We start from the raw sequence: 27,715 nt of genomic DNA, 5'->3' as shown, positions 1-27,715 counted from the left end.
GATTTAATACACTTAATTCTTCTTGGAGAACCATCTGCCCTGTCCTCCTCTGTAGCTTGCAGACTGTCTAAGCATCTAAAAAGTTCTTCTATGGCTATACCACCCTGAAAGCGCCTGATTTCATCTAAAAAGTTCTTAAGGGGGCCACAGAAAAAGCATGAGAAGGAATGTGGCAGTCCTTAGGAGCAAAGGCCTGCCCTTGATTGGCAGCCAGCAAGGAAACCAAGACCATAGTACTACAAACGCAAGGAACTGAATTTGGCCAACAACCTGAATGAGCTTAGGAGTCGATTCTTCCCCAGAGCCCCTAGTAAGGAATGTTGACCTGCCAACACCCAGCTTCAGCCTTGGAAGACTCTCTGTAGGGGAAGCAGTTGAGCCCACCTGGATTCTGACTCACAGAAATTGTAAGACAGTAACTGTGCATATGTTTAACACTCTTACAGAATTATCTTCCACTCTTCTAATGCCAAACACCCTTGGAAATCTAGAGATCAAGCTTATTTTATCACATTGAGGGTTGCCTCCTTGTCATTCTGTGCATACAATGAAGGCTTTGAAGCATACTGTTTTTTAAAAAATGCATTTGTTAAAAAATTCTGAAAATGTGCGGACTTCACTATCCCTTCCTCTGCTGCAAAGCTCTAAATTCACCTGGCCCTGTGGTCTTCACCAGAACGTACATACACTTGCCTCTCCCCTCTTGCCTGGGGGTCCTGGTGACTTAGTGCCTTTCACCATCCTCAGGATGCATGATGATGAAGAGAAATTATTTATGGGCATGCAAAGGCCAGGGGGTGGGAATTCATTTTTAATGACTGTATTCTTTCTCTCTAGTTAAAGACATCAATCCTTTCTGCCCCAGTTCCCTCCATTCATCATTTTTCACAGTGGCTGACACACAGTAGGAACTCAATATTTATTTGTTGAATAAATGTTTTAAAAGGTCTAACTTAACTTGTATTACTAAATTTGTACAGGAAGTGAAATATGGGTGTCTGAGAGAACCAGATCATTGACTTTATGGAAGAAAAACATCAAATTCTTCCTTTTCACTCTCCTGCTATCCAAGCTGTCACCATGTCCAGTTTTCTTTAGCATACTTCTAGGAGCATCCCCCACCTTTCTAGTCCCACTCAGCAGCAAACACTGTTGGCTGCCAATCAATATAGCCACTTGTTAGCCCCGGTTCCCTTTCAAAGTGACACCCTCTGTAGCTCTAGCTAACCATTTCTTTGACAATGATGTGGGTCTGCGACCCAACCCCAGCCAAGGGGACCCAAGCAAACTCTGCTTGAGAGTTTCTGGGAATAGTTTTGCTTGGGGGAAGGGGGTAAAGCATGTGGCAAAAAACAACCTGTTCTCCCCAGTTGTCAACATGTTCACATGAGAAGCTTGGAGCTGCTGCAGCCACTTTGGGCCTAGTGTCCCAAAGAGAGACCTGGTAGGCAGAACACAGAAAGGTGACAGCACTTAGGTCCTCGGCAATGTCCTTAAGCCATCAGAAAAGCCATCGGTTGCCGACTCTGCAACCACCCCACCTTCCTCCAGACCTCCTGCTTGGTGAGATGAGAAGAAAAATGCCTACTGTTTAAATCATTTCTAGTTGGATGTTCTGCTGACAAGCATCCTCGCTGAGACCATGACTGCCACTCTTATTCTCCGACCTTGGGACCTTTTCCCCAAGCGTCTGTCTGCCTTTCCCCATTCCAGTCCATCTCTCCCAACAACATGCCACTTTAGGGCCAACTGTCTGTGGATTCATGGTTCCCTGATGAGATCCCCACCACGGCCCACTTCAACCCACTGCAAACCCAGGTTCTTGCTAGCCCACAGAGTTCCCGGCAGACTCTCTTCCCAAGCAGACAAGCTATCAAATGCACACCCCAAGGCTCCCCTGCAGTTCCATCCATACATGTCCCCATTTCCCAGGACTGCTGTAACAGTGACCACAAACTTGGTGGCTTACTACAACAATAGAAATCCATTCTTTCAGTTCTGGAGGCCAGAAGTCCAGAAGTCAAGGTGTCGCAGGGCCACACACCCTCTGGAGGCTCTAGGGGAAAACCCATTTCTGGTTCCTTCCAGCTTCTGGTGGCTGCTTGCATTCCTTGGCTTATAGCTGCATCTCTCTATTCTTTGAGGCCAGCATTTCCAAATTTCTCTCTACGTTGCCTTCACATCTTCTCTGTGGGTGTAGAACCTCCCTCTGCCTTCTTCTTAGAAGGATATGTGTGATTGTTTTTAGGACCTATCCACATAACCCAGGATAATCTCCCTATCTCAAGATCCTTAACTTGAATCACATCTGCAAAAATCCTCTTTCCACATAAGGTAATGTGCACAGGTTCCAGGGCTTAGAAGCTGGTACTTTTGGAGGGCCCTGTTCAACCTATTTCTCATGTGGCTGTGTGTGCCCTCCACCTCTGTTTATCTCTGGAAGGAGCTCCCAGAGGGGACTCTTAGGGGATGGAGGGCCAGAGGTGGGAGGAAGATTCACTTTTTTAATATATGCACTTTTGGACTGTTAAGAGTTTTGTTTAAAATTATTATAAAACCCACAATAATTTTTTATTTCAATTTGCAACATAATTCACATTATCACATGGAATTTTTTTAAAAAGACATATTCTATCTTAGGCCAGTTTCCCCAGAAACAGACCCTGAGAGGAGGATTTGCGTGCAAGTAGCTTTATTATAAGGCAGCGTGGGGGTGGGGAGAGGCGGCCAAAAGGCTGAAGCCAAGCAGGGACACAGGTTTATGCAACATCCCCTGAACGGTAATTAAGCCTCACCCCATGGGAAGCTCTGGGGGGTGTCCAGCTTGGAGCCAGGGAGCTGGCCTTTTACATACCCATCCTCCTCAGTCACAGACAAGGACCACCCCAGGGGTATCTAAACACCCGGGGACTTCTGGCTCGCCTTTGCCTGAGCACAAAGCAGACGCCAGCAGCCAGGCGCAGGTGTCAGCAAAGGCACTCAGGCGCTGGTTGCTAGAAGTGAAAGCACATTGATAAAAAGGAACCCAAGGATCTGGAAAACCACTGACATCAGTCGCTAATGTTCTAATTTGAAAAAAACACAACAAAACAAAACAACACCAACAAACGAACAGATGTGCTTTCCCTTCTGGTCTGCCTCCGCTCTTGCAGAAAGCCCCTCTTCCAACCCCCTTGGCTCATCTGCACCCCAACGGAGGCTGCTGTGTCCATCAGCCCTTGTCAGTCTCTACTTTCCCAGGGCACTTCTGGCCAGCAGGATATCATCCAGCACTGAGTGCCTTGCTACTTGTAGGAAGTCTTCTTTTCACCTGGATGCTCCTTGAGGTTAGGGGCCTCAGCAAATACCCCTTTGAGTTCTTGTCCCAGGGCAGCAAAGAGCAGTTCCCTCTCTCTGACCTCTGAGGTTTTGCACTTCTCTGGGAGTTCTCTGCTTTGTAGCCACTAATGCTCTTTACCCTTTTTTTCACTCCTACATAACCTTCCACCAAGTACCAGCCATCCCATGGGGAAGCTGGAGGGCTGGTTTTCATCCAAAAGCCCATCATGTGTCTCTTGCTGCCACCGCCACAATCCACCTGACATTTCATGATTCCACGTCAAGCTGCTGCTGCCCAGAAAGAGGCAGAGGGAAAATTCTGAAAAAGAAGAGGAACAGCTAGCCATCCAGGGATCCACTAACCCAGCAAAGGGCCCAAGCCTAAGAGCAGAAGTCAGGACTCAATGACCCGATAATGGCTTTTTGGGGATCACTCTTTTTAAATACCATCTCCATCATTTTGGGAAGAGGAGTGACTTACTTGGGCAAACACAGACCGTACAAACTAAGCTGTTCTCCATCAAGTTCCTAATAGCCAAGGAGCCATAGAGACCCTTCAAGGGGCAAGAAGAAAGGGGATGTCAGAAACTCAGGGAAAGTTCAGTATGGCCCTGTGGCAAGAAACACCTGAAGGGAAGCTGACTCCAGGTAGCAGTGTCAATCGAGGATAAAGTTGCAGCACCTAAGGAAATCAATGAGTCTGTAGAGATTGATTGAGTGTGGATTTACAAGGACAGAGGGAGGTACTTGACTCTCCACAGATGGTGACAAAAGTGAGGTAGACCCAATAAAGGAGGAAAGTTAAGCCCAGAGCGAGACTAGGTATACGTGACTGCATACACATTTATGCACACACGCACCTTTTAAAACTCTCTTCACAGCAAGAAGTTGTACAATACGTTGAAGATAATAGAAAGTGGAATTATTCAACTCTCATTTTACATCCTTATCTACAAGAAGAAAACAAATATAGCTAAAGATGAAGAGAAGAAAGGATGTGGTGAGACCTAACGACTTATCTTTTAAAATTTAATTATTAATTACCCAAGTAAAATGAATATTTCTCTATGGAAAAATGAAAATGTTAATAGATAAAACTACCTCCCCCTCTTCCATTCCGAGTCACATAGAACCACTGATATCAGGTTGATGGGGGCCCTTCCAGGGTATATTTACATATACCCTCAGAAAATAGATCATATTGTTTTGTGAAGCTTTTTCCCCCCATTAATGGCATCATACTGTATCTGTATTAGTCAGGGTTGTCCAGAGAAACAGAACCAGCAGGCTGTGTGAGAGACAGAGGACAGAGGCAGAGATACACAGATACAGGTACTTCCCTCTTTTCAAAAGTTCATTTTCTACTACTTCATTTCACTAAAAAAGACCTATAATAGTGCCTGTTTTTGCTAATTGCAAAAAAGAAAAAAAATCCAGTGAGGATTTATGCTTTTATGAAAAAAGGCAGAAGGCAAAAATAGCGTTCAGTGGCTGTTGGGCAGCGAGCTGGTGCAGAGGGAAGGCACATCCAGAGCAGTGATGGCGGCCCCGCCAAGCTCCCTCCCCAGAGCCACACAGCCGCCCTAGCTTTGACCTGTGTCTGTAAGCACCTCTGTCCTAAGGCATAAGAAAAGCCCAAGAGAGGTGATCTTTTGGGTCTGGAAATGCTCAAAACATTTTCTATGTAAATGAATGGCACTCACTTCTTTGCTTTACATCAGGCTTATGAAAGCCTTCATAGGAGTGCTCTAGTTTTGGATAGTGGGGTAGACCTGTATACATATTAGAGCAGGTTGGGGAGGGAGGGACTGAATTTTTTTTTTTTTTTGAGGAATTGGCTCCTGCAATGTGGGGGCTAGCAAGTCTGCAGTCTGTGGGGCAGGCCCTCAACTGATGGGATAAGGCCCACCCACATTATAAAGGATTAGCAATGTGCTTTACTCAAAGTCCACTCATTTGAATGTTCATCATGTCTCAAAACTCCCTCCACTGCAACATCAAACTGGTGCCTGACCCAACAACTGAGGTCCACAGCCTAGGCAGGGTGACACATAAAATCAACCATCACAGCATCATTCTGTAACCTGTTTTTTCACTTAACATTTCTTGGAGTCCCTTCCCTGTCAGTTTATATGGAATGACTGCATCCTTAATAAGAGTGTATCATCCTTAATCCTACTGATAGACATGTACACTGTTTCCTTTTTTTTCTAGTACTCTAATCATCCTGAGATAATGTCCTTCTGTGTGGCTTCTTGTGAACAAAGGCATGTGTTTCTCTAGAAGAGGTGGATGTGAAGCATGGGGACTTGCTGAGTCATGGGTAGAAGTTGGCATTTCACATTTTTTAAAAAGATTTTTAATTTATTTATTCATGAGAGGCAGAGAGAGAGAGAGAGAGACAGACATAGGCAGAAGGAGAAGCAGGCTCCATGCAGAGAGCCAGACGTGGGACTCGATCCCAGGTCTCCAGGATCATGCCCTGGGCTGAAGGCGGCGCTAAACTGCTGATCCACTGGGCCTGCCCAATTTCACATTTTTAATAGAGAATAGTAACCTGCTCTTCAAAGCAAACCTCAAATTTTTAAACAATGAACTTAAAATTTGTCAACTGTAGGTACATTACATTTTAAAGAAAAGGTGCTCAGTCGTAACAGTGCAGTGATGTGCCACTATCAAAACCCAGGTGGGACACAAGGAATCTGATCAAAGTGAAAGCCCCCAGAGTTGCTAGAACAGACTCTGAGGTTGCCTTAAGCACCTCCCCTCACAGGCCTCCTCTGTGCTGTGATCTGCTCTGGGTTAAAAAAAAGGGCAGAGTTATGGCTTGGCAGTGGGTGGGGAGTGGAGGTGGGGTGGGGAGGAGTCTTGCCTTCAGTCCTGGTCAATCATGGCAGTAATCATTTGAGGGAAAATTTGAGTCACAGGAAAAATAGAGAACTGCTGCCTTTGGCACTCAAGGCTATGATCTCAGAACCAAAGTAATTATCCTAGAGAAACGGTGGCAATGAAAAGAATGCCAGATGGTTTAATAAGGATAAATATTGGCTCCCTTGTCACAGCAGAAGGTGGTGGATGCTAGATACCATAGAAATTGATGTTACTCCCTGGCAAATCCTGTGTGGATTGTTCAAGAGATGGCTGGGAGCCCCTAGAAACAAAAGATGGATCCCTAGAAGCCTTAAAAATACAGACATTTGTGGACAAGTGGGACCGGTGTGTTGTGGGGCAGGTTAGGGGACGAGTTGGGTCGGGGCATGGCCCAGAGTAGATGTCAGTTACAGAAATGCATCCCACTGAGCCTCTCGTGATTCTTTGAACGATAATGGTGACATGGTAGGTGGAACAAGAGGACCATCTGAAACCTTGGCAAAGGGGTTGGGCATCATGTTAGAGACTAGAGGAGAGATGCCCCCAGCGTGCCAAAGGGCCATGTCCTCCATCTAGTTGTATTTGACATTGGATTGGAAAGAAGCCATCCTACATATGAAACCTTCAGAGAAGCCAAAGTTGAGATGATTCTCCAAAAATGCAGGACAATATAACCATGATCTAAAATGTCTCCACAGGCTGGGAAAATGGGCAGAAATTAATAGGATAAGATGAACTGGGAGTCAGTTCAACAACAGACTGAATGCACAGGGAGCGGATGGGGAGAGCTGACTACATGCCACCTCACATGGCACAGTCTGTCATGGCTGCCTGCAAAGTCCATCCAACCTCCCGCTTGACTAGCAGAAGCTCGGGTCCAGCTGTCGGGGGACCAAGTGCTCACAGGTGGCAGGCTGCTCTCCAGGCTGCTCATGCCACCCCACCCCCAACCCTGGTCCCAGCAGCTGAGCAGAGCACAGCAGGCTGACTCCCATGTGTTCCCAGACCTGTGTAGGCCAGTTAAGTTCATCATCATAATTGCATGTCTTCAGTTAAATTACTTAAACTGATGGTGAGGGTGAAAGAAGTTATTTCTAGGGAAACTAAGTAGAATGCTTTAAAGACTTGACAAAGTACAGTTACTTAAACATAACAACTGTGGCTGAATTAGAAGTGGGGGGGGCTGGAAAAGATTAAGAAAAAATTATGAAAACAAGGATTCTGCAGTGTGATGCCTTTCCTAGACTTCTAAGAAACTGACCCAGGACACTGACAAAGTCACACTGGGTGTGGTTTACACAAGAAAGATGAAGTGGGGGGATCCCTGGGTGGCTCAGCAGTTGGGTGCCTGCCTTCAGCCCAGGGTGTGATCCCAGAGTCCCGGGATGGAGTCCCACATCGGGCTCCCTGCAAGGAGCCTGCTTCTCCCTCTGCCTGTGTCTCTGCAACCCTCCCCCCCTCTCTCAGGTCTCTCATGAATAAATAAATAAAAGTCTTTAAAAAATATATTTAAAAAGAAAGATGGAGTTCCAATCAGCAGACCTCAAACTCTAAAGATTGGCAAATATATGTGTACTTATATATCTTACATTTAAATATATGTGCAAGATAGGGATATGATTTCCTTTGGTTCTTTTTAACTTTTATCAACTAACTGGCCAAACACCATGCCAACTACACCCGCCAAAAGTGCTTTTACTGTTATCTGGTGGTCAGTTCTGGCAGCAAATTTCGCAAGAAGCACCAATGAGCTAGAAGGGATCAGGGAGAGGGATGAAGACGGCCTCAAGGGGCACCTGATGGTGTCCACAGCAGTGACAGGCTGTCAGGCTGAGGGTATGCAGAAGAGGGTCCCTGCCTCTGTCCTTCCAGCTCTTACTCTTGACCTACTCATCTATGTAGTTTCCCTTTTCCTTTCAAAGAAGGACCCTTTCGGCTCACACTCTGGATTGTAAACACAAAGATGGTAAACAAAATGGGCTCCTGGGGATCCCTGGGTGGCGCAGTGGTTTAGCGCCTGCCTTTGGCCCAGGGCGCGATCCTGGAGACCCGGGATCGAATCCCACGTCGGGCTCCCAGTGCATGGAGCCTGCTTCTCCGTCTGCCTATGTCTCTGCCTCTCTCTCTCGCTCTCTCTGTGACTATCATAAATAAATAAAAATTTGAAAAAAACAAAAACAAAAACAAAATGGGCTCTTGTGTGGCTCAGTTGGTTAAGCGTCTGTCTTCAGCTCAGGTCATGATCCCGGGGTCCTGGGATTGAGCCCCAAGTCAGGCTCCCTGCTCAGTGGAGAGCCTCCTTCTCCCTACTGCTCATGCTCTCTTTCTCCCTCCCAAATAAATAAATAAATAAATAAATAAATAAATAAAATCTTTGGGAAAAAAAGAAGATAAAAAGAATACCTATTACAAATGTTCTATGGATGGGGCAGCCCCAGTGGCTCAGCGGTTTAGCGCCGCTTTCAGTCCAGGGTGTGATCCTTGAGACCCGGGATTGAGTCTCACGTCAGGCTCTCTGCATGGAGCCTGCTCCTCCCTATGCCTGTGTCTCTGCCTCTCTCTCTCTCTCTGTGTGTGTCTCTCATGAATAAATAAATAAAATCTTCAAAAAAAATGTTCTATGGATGGACTTTTATCATACTACTCACAACTGCCTTTAATTTAGGCCACAGGCTTCCAACTGAGAAAAATGCAATGTGTTTGGCTCCATACTTTCTCTAGCCAACCTCAGCTGTGCTTTCAGAACAAGATCAAGGCAACAGGGAGAGGATCTTTCTAGTTGATGACCCTCGGTGACCAATAAAAGAAAGTGCTATTTGCTTACTATATGCCAAGTACTACACTCACAACTTTTTAACATATTATTTTCTTTCATTCTCAACTTTGAGAGGTTAACAGTATCTCCACTCATACAACTGAAAGATGGATAAACAAAGAGGGGATGATTTACTTTTCATATATTCAGTCAGCCGGCTGGTAATTAGAGAACCAGGATGGATTGCCAGGCCAGACTCTAAATTCTCTTTCCAACATATTGCAGTGTCTGCAGAACTGTGAAGAGCTAGGTAGGCTTTCTCATGAAAGCATACATGTGCACAGGTGGACAGGGAAGTCAGGAAGCTGTGGCTAAATGAGAACGGCACATCTGTACATGCCACTGAGGCTACCAATCTGCACAGGAGTAAGGAGGCAAAAAGCAGCAGGACAGTCCCAACTGTGAGAAAAGGGAAAAAGCTGGTCAGAAATGTTTTGCGGCCAGAGCCCAGGAGTTTATGGGCTTGCCTGAGAGGATAGAGGTTGCCAGAAAGGCAGGGTCAACCATGAGCCAAGAGGGACCTGCCCAGGGCTTGAACAGAAAAGGTCTTTCCAAGATGCCAAAAGGGTGGAGAGGAGAGGACACCATTGGAGTCTCAAGGGTGGAAGCTGAGGTTGCTGGACAGATGCCCACATACCTGGAGGGGCAAGCAGAAGAGGGGCTGATTGTAGGGGCAGGCGGGGGTGGTCCTACAGAGCCTCTTCAGAGAGCTGAGCCATGGGAAGACCTGCCCTGGACTGGATGCTGCTGGGCCGTGCTGGGACACAGCTGTATACAGGTGGTTCTGCTAAGGCAGAGATTCTCAAGGGTGGGCTTGAAAAGGAAACGCGGTAGGGAGAACTTGGATATCTGTGTGTTTTAAAACTCTCAAATGATCCAAGCTCAATTCTGAGAAATGTATGTGTACGTAATGCTGGATGAACCAAAAGGCTTCAGCCCAATTCAGGAAGCATTTGCTGGAAGCCTTAGAGAACAGAGATGACCAACCCCCAGCCAAGAAGCTCAACGTGAAGGAAGGAAATTGGATAAAGAAATCACAGTGATCATAATAGGAATAGACAGGCTTATGCACAGAGAATTATAGAAACACAGAAGAAGAGTCTTTAACTCTGAAGGAGTTTAAAAGGCTTCCTGGAGGAGGAGACCTATAAGCTCACCCTAAGTCTGCTTATACCAGCTTTCAAAGAGGAAGAGAAATCCATACATGCTAAGGGGTACAGTCTGTCCAGAAGAGATCTTCCCTCCTTTCATCCTCCAGAGATGGCAATCAGAGGCTGATGCTGCTAAATGGACAAGGGTCTGTTTCTACGGTGGGAAATCTGGGAACGCTCCAAAGGCGCTAGAGAAAAGAACAAGTCTGAAGACTTGTGCAGAGAAAACTGGCGAACACCTACATCAAAACCATTAATCCACTTGTCACCATCAGGAAAATTAAGAAAATGTGTTTCTGCCTAGCTGGATGCCAGCCACACCTGCCTATCATGTTGACGTGTGATAGAATAAAGGCCTAGCCAGTGATGTGCTGCTAAATGCTTACAACTGGTTCTGAGGGGGGAAAAAAAAACAAACCCTGATTTCTAAGGTTTGCCAGTTTTCATGGCGCAGTACTTCCACTGTGGCCAACTTCAAGTTACCAATCTGACTGAATCTGTCACCGAATATGGAGCTGGGAAGAAATGCACAGACCTGGCTTTGCAAGCTGGTACACACCACTGGGTCAATCATGAGTCTTAAAACCCTAGGTCATTTCCAAGGATCCCTGGAGAAAAGCCACAGCATTCCTGCAGTGAGTGTGTGTGTGTGTGTGTGTGTGTGTGTGTGTGTGTGTGTGTGTGTGTGTGTGTGTGTGTATGTGTGTGGGGGGGGATGCAGAGAGAAGATAAGGCACAATGATGACACGACTAAAAACTAGTATCACTAATCAATGCACAAAAATTAGAGGTCATGACAAAAGAGTTCAAACATCTCAGAAAGAAATAAAATTAACAAATAAACCCAATGAAAACCAATTTGCCTATCCAGGAACACTTTCTGGGTAAATGTTAATCTTTCCCGATCTCAGCTCTTAACCCATAACATTGATCTCTGAATCAAAAAGACAATGGTGTTCTTATTTCCTTATTTCTTATTTGCTATAACCTTATCTTCCTCCCACAAACATTTTAGATAGGATGCATTCATTCCAGTTATCCATCAAGGTCTCAGTTAGTTTCAAAGGCTAAAGAAAGCCAAGCCATTGGGGTACTTTCCCCCATCACGACTTTCATCAAACAACACACTAGACATCTGTACTGTTCTTTTAGAGACTGGTTCTTGAAACTGTGGATCAGAATCCCCTGGAGGGCTTGTGAAAAGGGATTGCCAGGCCCTACCCCCAGACTTTCTGATTCAGTTCATCTGGAGTGGGGTCCCAGAATCTGCATTTCTAGCAACTTCCTAGGTGATGCCAAAACTGCTGGTCCTGGGACCACATTTTGAGGTTTTGGATCATTGCCATCAAGTCCCCTTTCTTGAGGAAACCACAATGCCCTCCTTCCCTGAACAGTCATGTTAGTGTGCAGACAGCAAGAGATGTGACACACGTCCCATGGCCTGCCGATCACTTCCATACATGCACCTGTTTCCATGTATGCACCTTCCATACAAGCACCATGTGTGGCTTGCTGTTACAGCCAAGTGTTATAGAGCAAACAGAGTTACTGGATGTTGAAGCATGTGGGCTGTTTCAATAGGGTCCTTAGGATCCTCAGTTGCTACCTCTGTTATGTCATATTTTATCCAATCACATGCGGTGGGCTGGATGAGCAGCATGGCCCCATCTTAAATTCAGGAAGCTTCGGGCCGAGAGGGTCTTGACCTGCCCTTGTTGGGCTCTCCACATTATACAGAGCTTCACCTCCTTTGCATTCCATTTCTGGTGAAGGGAGCGGAGGTCCACCGAGACCAAAGTCAGGCAGGAGGAGCTCACAGAGCCTGACAGCAAACCAGGTCATCACCAGAGTCCTACCTTTCCTTAAGGACCCCCAGCCCCCAACCTAACTGGCCCTGAATGCTGTGTTTTTGGAATTCCTAGGTCTCACTGATTACTACAGTTTTCCTTTGCACTCTTGCTTTCATACTTGCAAGCATCACTGCTCACATGCAGGCGCGCCCCCACCAGCTCCACTGCCAGTCTCACGCCTGCTCAGAACTGGGTAACAGTGCCCTTGGGACACCAGCAACCAGGTAAGGGAGTCACCTGCCATCAGGTTGCAGTTCCAGAAGGCACGAGGGCATGGCATGCACCCACGGTCTGGTGGGTCCTGGCACCTTATACTCCTCACAGAGACCTGCACCCACATCTGTCTTACTTCGGCATAGAGAGCCCGGTTTGGCAAGGCTCCTCAGGGCAATGCCAACCCTGTGTTCTACTCAAGAAATCAGTTCAGAATTCAGTCCTGTATGTTCAAACCACTTATCCCTTTATCCAAGATATGCGCTGGGTCAGCAACTAGTCTGAAAAGCCCATCCCCCTACAGTTGGGAGAAATCTCCTCAAAGTACATACTGGCAAATCTCAGAAATAAATCAGCTCTTCCAGGGTCCCTGTGGAACATGGCTTGAGGAATTCCTCTGCCCACAGCAGTTTGGTGGCTTCGTGGGTCAATATTTCTCAAAGACATCCCTCAGCACTTACTGTGAAACCTTGGGTCAGGGACCTAACCCCTCTGTGCCTCAGTTTCTTCATCTGTAAAATAGGGGCAGTCATGCGCTTGCCTCCTGAGCTTACTGCACAGAGTACATGAGTGTAGTGCACAAATTTCTTCTAAGGATACTTGGCAGGGGGAGCCATAGGTTCTAACTCCAACAATAATGCCCTTATTATGGTAGCCAAAAACTGTGTGCAGGCCTCATTTATGTCACTTAGAGTTTTCAGTTATAGGCAAATTAGTGAAAGAAGAATCTCCTTCCACCCAATGATCCAGCACACACATGTGTTTTTCCTACAGAAAGGGAAAGTGGGGCCCCAACTGGAGGGTGTGGCAGTATGAAATGGGCCTTGGAGGGTCTACCCAGGTCAAACTGCCTTTCAGAGAAGATCTGCAACAGACACGGTCAGACCCAGCGAGCGGATGAAACAATCACTGTCCAAACAAAAGAAGCACCACTGCCAATCCCACACTTACTTCCAGGACTGTCCATTGTTCGACAACAATAGCATCATAGGCCTGCATGGTTTTGCTATCTTCTGTGGAAACAGCTTCAAAGATGAATACTCCATCTGTCAGGCTGTGTAAGGAATCTGTGGAAAAAGAAAAAGGCGGGGGGGGGGGGGAGAGTTCTGTAAACCGTCTGTGGCAGAAGCCTTACAAGCAGCGAAAATTTTCACTGCATTCATTAATAATCCCAATCAGAACATCTTTTCAGCATGTTAATTAAAGAAGGCACACACAGCCATAGAGTCTAGCCCCATCAGAATGAATGAGACTAATTTACCTCGCAGTTTTGAATAATATCCTTGATTTTATGAGCCCAAATTTCATTGTTAGCAATCACCATTTGATTTCACGCTTTACCTTCTTCTTCACGCTCCAGCGTCAGGATGCACTGGGGTGAACTTATTCAGGGTAAAACACAGTCATTTAGAGACAGTTTTTAGAAGAAAACTATATTTAGGTGAAAGGATTTTTTTTAAAGGGGGAGAGATAGAACACACCTGATCTGAGCTTGGCGGATGCATTCTATATGCGCTCATTCTTGGGAGTTCCTCACCATGTGGGCAGCTGAACAGACAACACTTTAGCTAGCTCTTGTCAAGAAGCAGAATTTGAGGGAAAGGGGAATTTTCACAAAGGATTTACCACTGAAAATGTTTCCTCGGGCATTGCTCTGGTCGGTATCCCAGGGTCTGAGTTCCATACAATTCCACAAAAGTATTAAACAGATAACAAGATTCAAGAAGGATTCATGGTCTTACACAATGAGAGTATAAAGAGAATAACAAGGTCCCTACCACAGCAGAAATCATTAAGATAGGTGCTATCTGCCCCTTCCTTCCCTTTTCTTAATGGCTCCTAAATGCCCTAAATTCATTTAGATAAGAGATTGTGGGAAAGAGGTCTTGGAGAGAGAAGCAGGTGGCTTGGATCCATGCCCTATCATGAAAAGTGATGTGGTCCCTTTCAGAGGTTTGGTCTCTTGTTTGTGAAATGGGATTATGGATATAGAATGACTCCTGGACCCTAGATTCTGTTTAACAAAATCAATCACACTGCTATGTACTGAACTGTATCTCTCCTCACTCCAAATTCATATTCAAAGCACTAACTTCCAAAGTGACTGTATTTGGAGATAGGGCCACTAAGACAGTTAATGAAAGTTAAATGAGGTCATCAGGGTGTGCCCTAATCTGATAAGGCTGATGTCCTTACCAGAAGAGGAAGACACCAGTGTGCCTTCCTCCCTTCTCCTTGCATGGAGGGAAGGCCAGATGAGGACCTAGAGAGGGAGGGTGGCTGTCTACACATTAGGAAGATACGCCCAAACAAAAACTGAATTAGGTTCAATTTAATGTGCTTAGCCAGCACCTTAGCTGTGGACATATAGCCTTCTGAACCATGAGAAATAAATGTCTATTATCTAAGCCATCCAGTCTGTGGTATTTTATTATGGCAATACACGCAGAAATATATTTAATGATATACTATTTTTATTTTAAAAGAATAATTCACATAATAATACAATTTTTTGAAATTTTATTTTATCAGAAAGGGAGGTAAATTCAGAAAATCCTTTGAATCACACGAGTTCAGGAATTGCCAGCATTTTCAAGAAGCCACAAAAAACAAGACTGGCAGATGTAAATACTTAACAAATATTTAGCTTCTGTCTTCCAGTAGACATCATAAACAAAATCGAAAGGCCATTAAGTGAGAAAATTATTTGCAACAAAAAAGACAAATAAATAAATGGCTACGCTTAACATTCTTTATATGTGTATAAAAAGCTTACGGTGCTTAAGGGAATTTTAACTGCACGATCTTTCTGGAGAGCGATTTCACAAGGTCTCAAGAGCCTAAAACAGAAAAGTCCATCCTCTTTGACCCAGAAATCTTACCTCTTTCAGTCTATTTTACGATAATAACCACTAAAGCCATCAAATATTTATCTACAAGGAATACTTATAAAATTACTTGAAAACATAATCTAGGGGCTCCTAGTGGCTCGGCTTGTTAAGTGTCTGACTATTGGTTTCAGCTCATGATCCCAGAGTTCTGAGATCAAGCTCCATGTCAGGCTCCATTCTCAGCATAGAGTCTGACTGAGATTCTCTCTCCCTCTTCCTCTGCCCCTCCCACTCATGTGCTTTATCTAAAATTTTAAAAAATGTTTAATTTAAAAAACATAATCTAAATGCTCAACAATGCAAATATTAAACCATAGACAAATGGTCACATTAGAACTGATGGGGAGACCAGACAACTTGGGACTTGAGAGTCATTCCTGTAGCACAGTAGCATTATCCAGATACTATTCCAATCTGACAAGTTAATACTCCATTTCAAGGCAGGAGACTTCCATACAGTTAAATACTATGTGGTCACAAAAGAATCATGGGAATTTAATGATTCAGAAAAATCCTTAGAGACAATGTTATAAAGAAAAAAAAAAAGATACAAGACTACAGTATGAGCTGTATGTGAATTTTTATGTTAAAAAGGATTAGACAGACAAACTTTAAGGGAACACATAAAATCTAGTAGCAGGTATGAGTGGCAGGCTGAAGTATAATTTTAATTTTTTAATCCTTTTCTACAAGATGAAGAGTTAACACAAGCATAATACAAGTAACAGATAACACACACACACAATAATTTTCTTTTTCTGTCCTCCACATGGCTCTTGAAGACAGAACTAGGATCAAAAAGTTTTAGGAACTATGGGGAGAGAATTTTAGTACAATATAAGTAGAACCTCCTTAGAGTAGTCTAAAAACTGGTAGATAAAACTCAGAAGAGTGAGCACTGTGTTACTGGAAGAATTCAAACTTATACTAAAAACCTTTCCTAGCGGCTCATTCATTCATTCCAATGCTTACCTAGCATCAATCTCATGTAAGATACTCCTGTGGTCACCAGAGATCTTGCAGGCAGAAGGACAAATGAAGTCTATGCCCCACAGAGCTTACCTTGCAGTGAGGGTGGGAGTCAATAACATAATGTCAGAGGTAATAAAGGCTATAAATATATAAAGTAGGCTAAGGGGAGAGAGTGAAAGTGGAGGCAGCGGTTGGCTATTTTTGGAAGAGGTGTCCAGGGCATGTCTCTCTTTTTGAGTAGCAATAGGAATTTAATTAAGCAAGGAAGCCTTATGGATCTTTAGGGTTTGAGAGTTCTGGGTAGAGGACAGAGCTGGAGTAGTAGAAAGGCACAGTGAATGAGGAGCAGCCAAGGACCACAAGAATGGTGAAATCATAAGAGAAGAAAGTCAAGACTAAGAGAACTGATGGGGAGACCAGACAACTTGGGACTTATCCATGTGACTTGTCTGGCCAATGGCATATTAGCAGGTATGATGCAACAGGTGCTTGGCAGGCACTTGTGTGGTTGAGCTTAACCTCTTCTATCTTTGCCACCACTTTGAGAGGACATGCTCAGCTAGCCCATTGGTTCCAAGAAGCTGAAAGACACATGGAACAGAGTTGCCCCAGTGGATCTCAACTGAGACCAGCTGATCCACAAACCTGAGAGTGAGCCCAGCTGAGGTCAGCAGAAATGCTTCATGGGGTTGCTTGGGCCAATCCACAAATACTCAAGAATAAGTTATTACTGTTTTAAGCCAATGATGCTGGAGTGGTTTGTTACACAGCATTATTATGGCAATAGTGACTGATACAATGTCCAACCTAAACCTAAGAAAGATGAGACTCGTGTACTTTTGGTTGGCTTGGGGGTATTCTTGATTATTTCAGAATGACAGAAAGGCCTGGCCAGCTCAAAAAACCACAGCTATGAGAGTCATTCCTGTAGCACAGTAGCATTATCCAGATACTATTCCAATCTGACAAGATAATACTCCATTTCAAGTAAGATCAATGTAAGTTAATCAACCGCATGCTCCGGTTTCTCCCTTTGTTTCCTAAACTGAGAGTCTGTTATTAAACAGCTTTGGCAAAAGTACTAAGCTTGCCTCTCTTATCTGCTCTATTATAAAGTTTTCTCCAAGTGTTTGCTTGATTCCCTCCTGAGAGATATTTTACAGAGGTAACCAGGGAAGAACAGGGCTGCTTTTCAGCTGAATCACATTACAAGTATTTGGGGCTTCAGGATAAGATGGACCAGAGTCAAGCTGATTTTTAAAGTTCTGAGTAACAAAGATCTAGCTGGAGCTCCTGGCACAGTAGGGATGCCCTAGAGAATTGCTTTGAATAAAGCTTCCCAAGTCCTGACCTGGGGATTCTCAAGACCAGAAGGGACTCAATGATTCCACCAGGATTATACTAACACACCACAAATTCCCACAAGGCTTCTACCAAAAGAGTTTATCTCCAATTTCCAAAGTCTTTACGTACAAATCTCAATGGAAAACCTGCAAGCCCTTAAAATGTGCCTACCATGCGCTTGACTGACTAAAGAACCTGATCTGACACAACCATGATGATGTGTATTTAGCCTGCCAAGAGCACTGTATGGCTGAGCTGGAGTCCAGAAGGAGGAAGAAGACACTGCCAGTCAGCCAGACTTTCCCTCCTTCCTCCCAGGTCACAGGCCCGGAAGGAGGACTGTGTGGTCAGTGGGAAGAGGTATGGCCAGACCTGGGTTGTGAAGTAGGTATAAACCAGGTCCTTGTTTATACCACCTCATCCACTGTCTGCTTTCCAGCTCTCAGCCAGCTACTCTGCGATTCTGAATACAGAATGCTGATTCACTTAACTATGAAGCAAGTTCAGAATGGCTGTCAAAATTTGATCATCTGTAACAGCAAAAAGGTCAATGAACCACAGAGAGCAGACAGCTGGGCTTTTAAAGAGCCCCTTGTTTTGACGGCCTCGTCCATTCCCCATCTTCTCATTACCTTCTTGGCTCAGCCTTGCTGCAATGTGTGCCGGGCTAGGTATAAATAGGTCTAGCTTAGAGTGAAGGCTCCCAATGTAAAAGGTTAAATCGCCCTACATCTATGGAAAACACTCCATTATCACTGCATTTTTTATTAAAGTAAAGATGCTTCCCTACTGTGCACAGAGAGCTATTTGCCCTGATATTGTATAAATATTTGATGCCAGTCTTTTGGCAAAAGGCCACCTTAACATTCCAAGCTTATGATTTACGAGAAGGATGTGCGAAATGGAGATTTGCCCTATTATTCCAAGAGATAAATTCTAGGGGGCCACTGCTCTTTCCCTGCAACCTCTGAGACCTAGCAAGCTAAACTTTCGGCTTATACTCATGGTGTTCTCCAAAGTCCAGCTGGAAACATGCACACAGTGACAAGTATGTGGTCTAATTTTGCGGGATGAAATAAAAAGTTACCATTCTCCTTTTAACAAGCTAGGCTGTATTAAACTGTTCCCACTGGGGTAGCTGGCCTAACAGATTTCCTTGGGTCTCTGAGAGCCCGCCCGTTCTCCCCATCAGAGGCTGTGCGGTGCTCACAGCAACATCTTGGTGCCAGGAATGGCACATGACAACTGTATAACCATAATTGCATGTACTTTCATCCCTACCTGTAACCTCACCATAAATGTAATCACTGTGAAGCCAATCCTAGGTCATGGTGCCATGTTGCTCCCCAAGCATATGATGCTTAATTGATATTATCAAAAGAGTGGGTAGGCGTACTGCCTTCTACTTCCCAAGCACTCATGGCTACTCTTGGCCTGTCTTCACTCCTGTTTTCTAACTTTGAAGTGGTTAGTGATCTAGAGGAGGTATTACCCCGCTTCAGTTACAGCAAGGTGAGCCTGCAAGTTCAGAGCCATTTAACCAACCAGATGGGGAGGAAACGCTCTGATCTAATGCTTGCTGGATGTGGGGCACATGGGCCAGGCACAGTTAATAGTTTCCCACTGAATCCTTCCCCCAGATCTGCAAGGCTAATCATTACTTCTTGGTGAGTGAGTGAATGGAGGCTGCAGAAGTTAAAACACGTGTCCATGTTCAAATGGAATGAATGCAAGGGCCAACCTATATCTAAAATGTGGTTTGTTTGATCCCAAAGCCTATACCCCTTTCAATCACTAATGAGTATTTACTGAGCTACCATTCTGTGCCGGGCACTGGGGTTCCAGCCCAGGTTCCTAGCCTTATGGAGTTACCTGACTACTATGCCATACTCCACACCTGGCGTTTTAGTGGGATCACAGTGAGACTGGCCTTAGGGCTTCAGTTTGGGGCCAAATCTGTGTGTGCAGATGCCACACCTTCTTACATGGAGCAAAAGGAAAAAATGAAAATATACTTGGAAGTGGATCAGTTGTACATATTGACACAAGAGATGGTGTATAGCAATGAGAAAAAAATGATCTATAATTACATGTAAAAATGTGGATGAATCTCACACATACAATGAGCAAAAGAAACCAAACACGACAAGGGGATTCATTCATATACTCCATTCATCAAAAGTTTACAACTAATCTACAGTGTTTCTAACTGGGACTACAGTCACCCTCTGGGGATAGGGACTATGAAGAGGGCTTCAAGGGGACTGGTATCTTCTATTTCTTGACCTGGTACTTGTTACACAGATATACTCACTTTGTGAAAATCTACTGGGCTATTATCTTTACAATGTGCATAGTTTTCTGTATGTGTGTGATACTACATTAAAAAGTTCATTTGAAGATGTGCTAGGGATACAAAGGAAAATGCATTTATGGTGTAAGTGACCTCTACCCTTCACAAGTGGCTCCTCTGAAACAGAAGCCATGTCTGTAATCAACAGTCCAAACATTCCCAGAGATGGCGGTGTTCCAAGGGAGTGGCTGCTGGAAGCACCTGGAACTGCCTCATCTCCCTTCCTTTCCATTCCGCCCACATCTAGCTCTTCAACTCCCCAGGTTCCTGTGATACACACCCTAACACCAGCTTCTCCCCTCACCTCCATTGGCATTACTTAGCATCATCCAAAAACCTTTATCGGTCATCTTCTGTATACTGCATACAGTATACAAACACTGGGATACTAAGAAGTAGAGGATGCAGAACACGCCCAGGGGTTTTTAAGTATGCCTGTGTAAAATATGTATCTCTGTGTATTTTATTTGAAATATATACATGTATATTTTGCAAATATAAAGTAATGTAGGTCATGCTAGGCATCAAAAAAGATTATATAAATATCAAGTGTCATCTCTTAATGAGATGCAACATGTAAAACTCAGCATCATCTGGAAGGTGCTGTAGTCATGGTGCTTAATTTATCAAGGCTGTAGAACTAAATTCCAGTTTACAGAATAGAGAGGCTAGAGAATTAGGTAAATGACATCATGAAGTACCAACCAGACAAATAATGCAAGACATTCTGCAGGGTAAGAGGCCGGATTTATTTCAAGCAGCAAGGGTCATAAAAAATGACTCTTTTAGGTCAAAGAGAAGTGAGGCCATGGTCACCACATGCAGTGCATATTGGTGGACTGGGTTCTGGTCTGAACCACTTGCTGCAAAGGACATTTTTTGAAACAACTGGAAACATCTGAATGTAGACTGGATAAGGATGATACTGCCAGAGATGTCAGGAGTACAGAGCTAGGAGAGGGTGACGGGAGGGCCAGGGGAGCTGGGGGGAGGAGAATTAGGACGGGCCAAGAGAGTATAGCACAAGGGTGAGGTCAGGGAGATAAGGATAGGGCAAGGGTAGAATAAGGAATGCAGAGCAAGGACAGGGTCAGCCAGGGGACAAAGGGAGGACCAGGGCAGGCAAGGAAAGTTGATGGTGGCAGCAGTAGCATCAGTGGCCTGTGATGGCAGCACAGATTCTGTAGGCCTGGAGGCCCTTGATGAGAAATCAGGCTCCTGAGTGGGTCTTCAGATGGTGGGCACCCGGCTCTACCTTGCCCTTACCCTTGAGAATACTCACCCAACTCCTTATCAACAGCAGAAGGATTCCCCTCCCAGCTTCTGCCACCCTCTGGAAGCACAGATTCTGACATTTGTTTCAGTGGGTGGTGTTTCTTTGTACCTATCTGCCCTACTGTCCGACCCACCCCTTTATGCATCCACACCAGTGGCTAGCAACCCAGGTCCTGCTACTTCCGTAAAGGTGACTCTGGAGCTCCCTTCCTTCCCAAAAGCCACCCAAGGCCTCACTGGGAGCCTAAACCTCTTGCCAACATGGTCACCTCCTTTACTCCCTCCTCACATGGCTTTTCCCTCCCCTTACCCTTCTTTCTTCCTACCTCTCCTGCCACTTACTAACTGATAACATTAGCAATGACTTAACCAGTCTGTACCTCAGTTTCCACAGATATATAACAGGGATAATAAGAGTATCTGCCTCATTGAGTTGTGGGGAGTAAATGAGTTCCTATGCTTGAACTGCTTAGACCAGCACAAGCACAGAGTGATTGCTAGGTGTCTTTTATCATCATTATGCTTCATTTTTATCTGTACGTTGGCTTGCCAGGCCTCAAGGGCACAGCTTCCCCAGCCCAAGACACCCGGTCCTTCTAAAGCTTAATAAATGATTCCAGGAGAGAAGCTCTAGAGACTGAGCAAGTCCCAAACTTGAGGACCACTCAAGTCTTTCCATGTCCATGGGTGGGCAAAGACTTGAAAACAGAAGCTGGAGCCTTAACTGAATAATTCAGGCTAAAACATCACCCTGTTTATGGGACAAAGTTCTCAAGAGTTTTACGACTCTGTGGAAAATATCTCAGAGTATAAATATCTATTTAAGAATCAAGACTGGTGTTTTTCCAGATGGCAAACAGCTTAAAGATATGCTTCTAGCTCTGCCAGCTTTACTTGTAAGAACACTAATTACCTTATTAGAAATAGGTTCCTTTTTATAATTATGATTAGCTTGCCCTTTTTTTTTTTTTTTAATTCTGGGAAAAGAGCATATGTATATTTTATCCCTGGCCAATGGAAACCTTGGGCTTTTCCAGAGCAGAAACACCCTAACCCACTGAGTATTACTCCCAAGTCACATTCCCCTCCCATCAGAAGCATACAGGGTGAAATTGCATTTGAATTTTGAGTAGGTTTAAATAAATTTTGTTCTGAGAATTTTGCCATCCCTGAGACAAGCCATGCAGCTGTACTGAAGCCATAGACATGTCAGAGGCTTGGGGCTCAGCTTGCACAGTTGCAGTTGCCAGGGGAAATTTCATGTTCTGTCTTCAAGGCAGGAAGGTTGGATTTAAAGCAGCTAAAGCCAAGGGACGATATAACAGCATTTCATTTTTTTGTTTATATATATATATATTTTTTTTATTGGAGTTCGATTTGCCAACATATAGTGTAACACCCAGTGCTCATCCTGTCAAGTGCCCCCCTCAGTGCCTGTCACCCAGTCAACAGCATTTCAAATACTCAAGTCAAATCTGAAGAAAAAAACTGCATGAATTATCTGTATTTTTGGACTCAGGGTCAGAGAATGGGGTAGGAGGAAGTAGGGAGCTGTCTTGATTGCCAAAGCCACAATGGCCCAAAAGATGATTAATGGCGTTGTGAACTTTCAAGGTGTCCTCAGTTTGCCCCAGACATGCTGGTCAGCAGGACCAAAGAAAGTTTCTCTTTTGACACCCGAATTCTCCAAAGTGAGGCTGCCTGTGTAGCTGCTACCTTGAGTGCCTCACTGAACATCTTCAAGGTGTTAGGACAACTAACCATCAGTTTCCAAAGGAGAAATTTAAACAGATGTATGGCCACAGAGAGCCTCTACAGGCCTAAGAGCAGATAAAAGGGGTCATTAGCACAACCCAGGATGGGTGATGGGGTGTCTCTGCAGGAAGCAGGAGGCGAAGGGCTCCTCCCTGGCCTTCCCTAACGCCAATGGATCAGGGCTGTAAACATCTGCCCCAAGTAGATGCCACTTGGTGTCTTATGGTGCATTTCAAAACAGACTGTGATGTTTTCTGGCTTCCAGGACCTTTGCAATCACCCAGGGAAAGCCTCCTTGTATAGAGGGAGGTTACCAACCTTGCCACCAGAGAACCAAATCGATTCTTCATTAGTTGTATTAATGAAATAATATACTCTAGAACTGCACTAAGATACTACTAGCCAATAAGCACATATAGTAATTTAAATTTAAATTAGTGAACATTATATAACATTTTAAATTCAGTTCCTCAGTCATACTGGCCACATTTGAAGTGGTCAACAACCATGTATAGCTGGTGACTACCATCCTGGACAGCACAGAGACAGAACTTTCCCATCATCGCCGAAAGTTCTGTTGGACAGGGCTGCTTGAGGTGTATTCTTAATGAGCCAGCCACCTTTCTTATGTCATTCATCCATTCTACAAATGGTTCTGGCCCCTCATGCTATATACTACCTTCTGCTATTGTATTAATATTTTAAATTATATACTGATATTTAGATAGGAACAAGGGACTCATTTCCAAAATTAAGACCTGGCTGTGCCGTACAATGTTCCAAGGCTTCAGATGATTTAAAGCACACATTCAGAACTAAGACTGATGTCTCTTCTGCAGATATTTGCTGGCATTTCAAGGACTGCAAATAATGTAGAATCCAAACTCTGTTCCTGACTCGGCTAATTCTTGGAGAGAAAACTGCTCAACAACCAAGACACGGTGCTGTCAATGCCCCCCACCAGGTTTTGCTGGGATCAACAAATTTAGTGTTACCTTTCACTTAGGAATCCTGCTGACTGGCAGCCCTCAGGATCCTTACATGCTGGCATGTTGGCCTCACTCCCCAAACTGCCTCCCAGCTCTGATGGCAGGGAGTGACTCAACTTGCCTTTGTGTTAAGCCCAAACCCTTTCTTTGCCTGACGTATCCCCCCACCCCCACCCCGCTGTGGGTACACTCTCTGCTTTAGAAGAGTGGTCATCAATAGTCCTACTCCATGCAGCAACCCCCAGAGATAACTCATTATTGGGGAGGGGGTACTGGGTGCCATGAGACCCAGAAACAGTGTGTGTGTCTCCACAGAGCTTATAGAAACTAGGTAGTTCAACTGACTTCTCTGGGGTTAATTCTAAGGTGCTGCTACTGCTACATCCAACTGTAATACTGTCTACAAACAATTTGCACTTTCGGAGCAGCATGATCCCAGGGGGTAATTAACAAACAGGGAATAATCTTTTTAAAGCCTTTAAAGCAACATGGATTGAGACTATCATCAAAAACACAGAATCACTTCCCCTCATCTGTCATTTTAGAAGATACTGGGCTGACTCCTAGAGAGGTTTAGGCAGGAGAGGTGGTGGATTTTGCAGACAATTCCTCAAAACGTGTTAATTAGAAATCAAACACAACGAGTTCAATGGCTGTGGGGCTTTCTGAATGGGGCAGGCTCTGAAGTCGGGCTAAGAGGAAAAGAGAAGCAGAAAGCAGAGTTCATGAGGGCTTGCCCAAGGTTTGTAACTTCCATACCATTGACCATGCCAAGGTAGAAGACTGCATTCACCAGCATGCCTCCTTTCCGGAAGTGGTCACTCATGTGCTCCAACCAGTTGGCGTCCAAACTGCTCACCGTCTGGCCATTCTTGGAGACTCGGAGAGGAATGCTGACGGGATAGTATTGCCGGCACTTCTGCTGGCTCTTCGGTTTGTTGAAAAGGGTGAGGATCTCCATTTCTGTTGGGATTGGTAAAAGAGGCATGAGAGTAGAGGTCAAATTAGTGCTAAAAACCTGCCTCATTGCGTCTAGTGGAATCTTTTACGAGCCTTAAGAAATGATATCAAAGGTAAACTCTGCTAGATTGCACTGTTGCCAAATAATAAAACCTGATTCCAGCTTATAAATTAGGGAGCCTTGAAAATGACATGGATGCAAAGGTTGAGCTTCCAGTGGGGAATGGGTTTTGAATCTGGCATATAATGAATAACTGTTATCTGGGATCAGTTTGTACAGTTATGTGTTTGTGAAGACATTGTAGACATTTCTAGAGATTCATACAAAGGTGTTTTGGGGAAAAAAACAGTGGGCATATTTGAGTAAGAGCTGGTCTTTAAAAAAAAAAAAAGGTGAATATACAAGGTACATAAAAATAAAAATATGGCTCTAATTCCAGGAACCTTGTACACCCCTGAACTATTTATAAACTGCAGTGGTGTTTCCTGGGGCTGAAACCATAATACTTAATCAAGTACCTCAAAAATATACCATTGATATGTAAAAATAAATATGTTCCCGTAAATGTTCCCAGGCAGGAGTGGTAGGTAGATGGCACCAGGAGTGAGGCTCTGAGCTTTCCTTTCATTTATAGCACAGTTCTTCAAAAATCAATACTCACTACCACCCAGCAGCTGACCCACACCAGCCCTACATGCTGCTGGCCATCAGTGAGCAGTATCAGCCTCGAGGAACAATTACCTGGAATTTCAATCTAAGTCTTGAAGGTCTATTTTTGTGTTACTCATTTAGTCAAGCAATCAGAGTTTACCCGGCTTAAAAAGCTTTGCTTACACAGGCTAGTCAGGAATATGCTTTGGTTTCCAAAAATATCTACTGGAATAAAAAGAAAATCCCCACCCTTCTTTCAAAGAAATATTTTAAAGGTCGTAAACAATGGTTGACATTAGCAAAAAGGACAACTACACTTAATGCTCACTGCAGGAGAGATCTGGCCTAGAGCCACATTCTGGGACATGGTCTCCCAACCCTCAGTATCTCACAATTTTGCAGTATCCAAACACTAGCTGAATTATTATATTTCTAAACAGAATCACTTTCCTTTATTTAAATAAATGAATTTAAAAAGGAAACTTGGCTTTGTGGCCATAAGGGAAACAACTACCACTTGCTATAAACAGAAGGGGATGATGAGGCACATTCACACCAAATATGTCCACCCACATAACATCTAAAATTATCCCACATAGGTACTGTATTCCGGGCAAAGGAAGTCTTTTACAGCTCCATCTGAGCAAACAGCAGCAGAGATCTCTGGGGAGCAGTGCCAGGCCATGACACTTTATCATCTGCAAGAGTTAAGCTACCAAGGGGCCATTTCAAGTTATCCATTGGATAGAACCAATTAGGAAAGAAAGGGGCTCATCTTCAAAAGTAGCCACCTGGATTTTAAGCAACTGAATTGAGCCTGTTTATTATCCCCACTCCAAAATACCTTTCTCAGTCCACTTGCCTAACTCAGGAAGCCACCTCTAGCCAGTAAACGCTTTCGCACAAGAAATTAGGTCCTGGTGTCCGGAGGTAGTCATCTCCAGACTACTTCATGACTTTGAAACACACTTGAGAAATGGAGTCATGCAAAGAAAGGCTTGTAACGGAGGGGAATCAAGCAATGGATTGGAGCTGACGGGATAGGATGTGAACTATATGATTCTCCAGTCCTAGGTGCTAGGGGTTCAAATAAAAGCCACGGCTACTAAAGACGAGGATAAGCAATGCTTTTTTCCTGACTTCATCTAGATTTCTTCCAAACCAAACCCTGTAAGTTTTTGAGTGCCAGTAATTCATTTGGGAAGTAGTCCCAGGAAACAGAGCAAGGGAGCAGGGGTAGGAAATAAGCAAGAGAAGAAAGCCTGTGAAGGGTGCCTTCATGAGCAGGTTACTGCTATAGCTACAGGGGTTCAGTTAACAGGAGCCCCTGAGGCACTGTGTAGAACACACCTCAGACTGCCTTACCAAGGGGCAGGGAAGCCAGGGCATTTATCCTCAGGGATTGAGGGCCACTCCTGAGGTCTGAATTCTCTGGGAGTGTCTGGCCTACTGGGGCGTGTCCCCATTCCAGAGAACATCTGCAGACAGAGGCTAAGAAAACTGTCCTCAGGTGATCCCAGGGTGGCCCAGAGTACCAACTACCATGGTGTGCTACGGTCAAGCACAAACACATATAGAGATTTTTTTAATATAAAGATTTTATTTATTTACTCATGAGGGAGACACAGGGAGAGAGGCAGAGACATAGGCAGAGGGAGAAGCGGGGTCCCCACAGGGAGCCCAATGTGGGACTCGATTCCAGGAGCCAGGGATCACGACATGAGCCAAAGGCTCAACCACTGAGCTACCCTGGTGCCCCTAAACGCAAATAGATTAAAAAGAAAAATCACAGCCTCTACATGGGAGAGGCGAGTGGAGAATTTGACGGTGGCCAAAGTCCAAAAATACATGACAACACTTCATCACACCGAAGGATTCCCCACTCATGGCACGACAGAAACACAACTTTCCCAAATGCGTAATGGAACAGAAAAAGGGGAAGGCCAAAAGGGGAAGGGAGGGTGCCAGATGTGGGGTGAAGGGAAGACAGAGACTGTCCTCCACAAGGTAGGCAGCATGGTGCTGACAGTGCCCCTGCTCTCCCATGGGGTCCTCCCCAGGGAGGAGGGCTGAAGCTAGAGACAGAAAAACATTTTTCCGGAAGGGAAGGAAATGGTGCTGGACTGAGAGCATCCAACGCATTAGTAGCAATGAAATATTGGGAGAAACTTGATGTTGGATGCGTAACCCTTAAGTTAACTCTCTCCTCCCGCTCTATCCGTGGCCACAATCCTCTCACTACTCACATGGAAGCCCGCCAAGAGAAACTATCCCCAAACGATGCTCTTTGATGTTTTAATATTCTG

At 44.6% G+C, this 27,715-nt stretch overlaps 1 protein-coding gene across 1 annotated transcript in view; it reads right to left on the bottom strand.

Annotated features, from left to right (window-relative positions):
• RFTN1 (raftlin, lipid raft linker 1) overlaps positions 1 to 27,715 on the bottom strand; it is a 199,230-nt gene that overhangs the window by 26,637 nt on the left and 144,878 nt on the right. Inside the window, exons 6-7 of the mRNA XM_072726795.1 lie at positions 24,557 to 24,760; positions 13,170 to 13,285 (exon numbers count right to left, since the gene is read on the bottom strand). Coding sequence (XP_072582896.1) covers positions 13,170 to 13,285; positions 24,557 to 24,760 — 320 coding nt within the window. The remainder of the gene's footprint in view (positions 1 to 13,169; positions 13,286 to 24,556; positions 24,761 to 27,715) is intronic.

This window comes from Vulpes vulpes, chromosome 11 (genome assembly GCF_048418805.1).
Source record: "Vulpes vulpes isolate BD-2025 chromosome 11, VulVul3, whole genome shotgun sequence".
Taxonomy (NCBI): domain Eukaryota; kingdom Metazoa; phylum Chordata; class Mammalia; order Carnivora; family Canidae; genus Vulpes; species Vulpes vulpes.
This window is presented reverse-complemented; position numbering and strand designations above follow the sequence as displayed.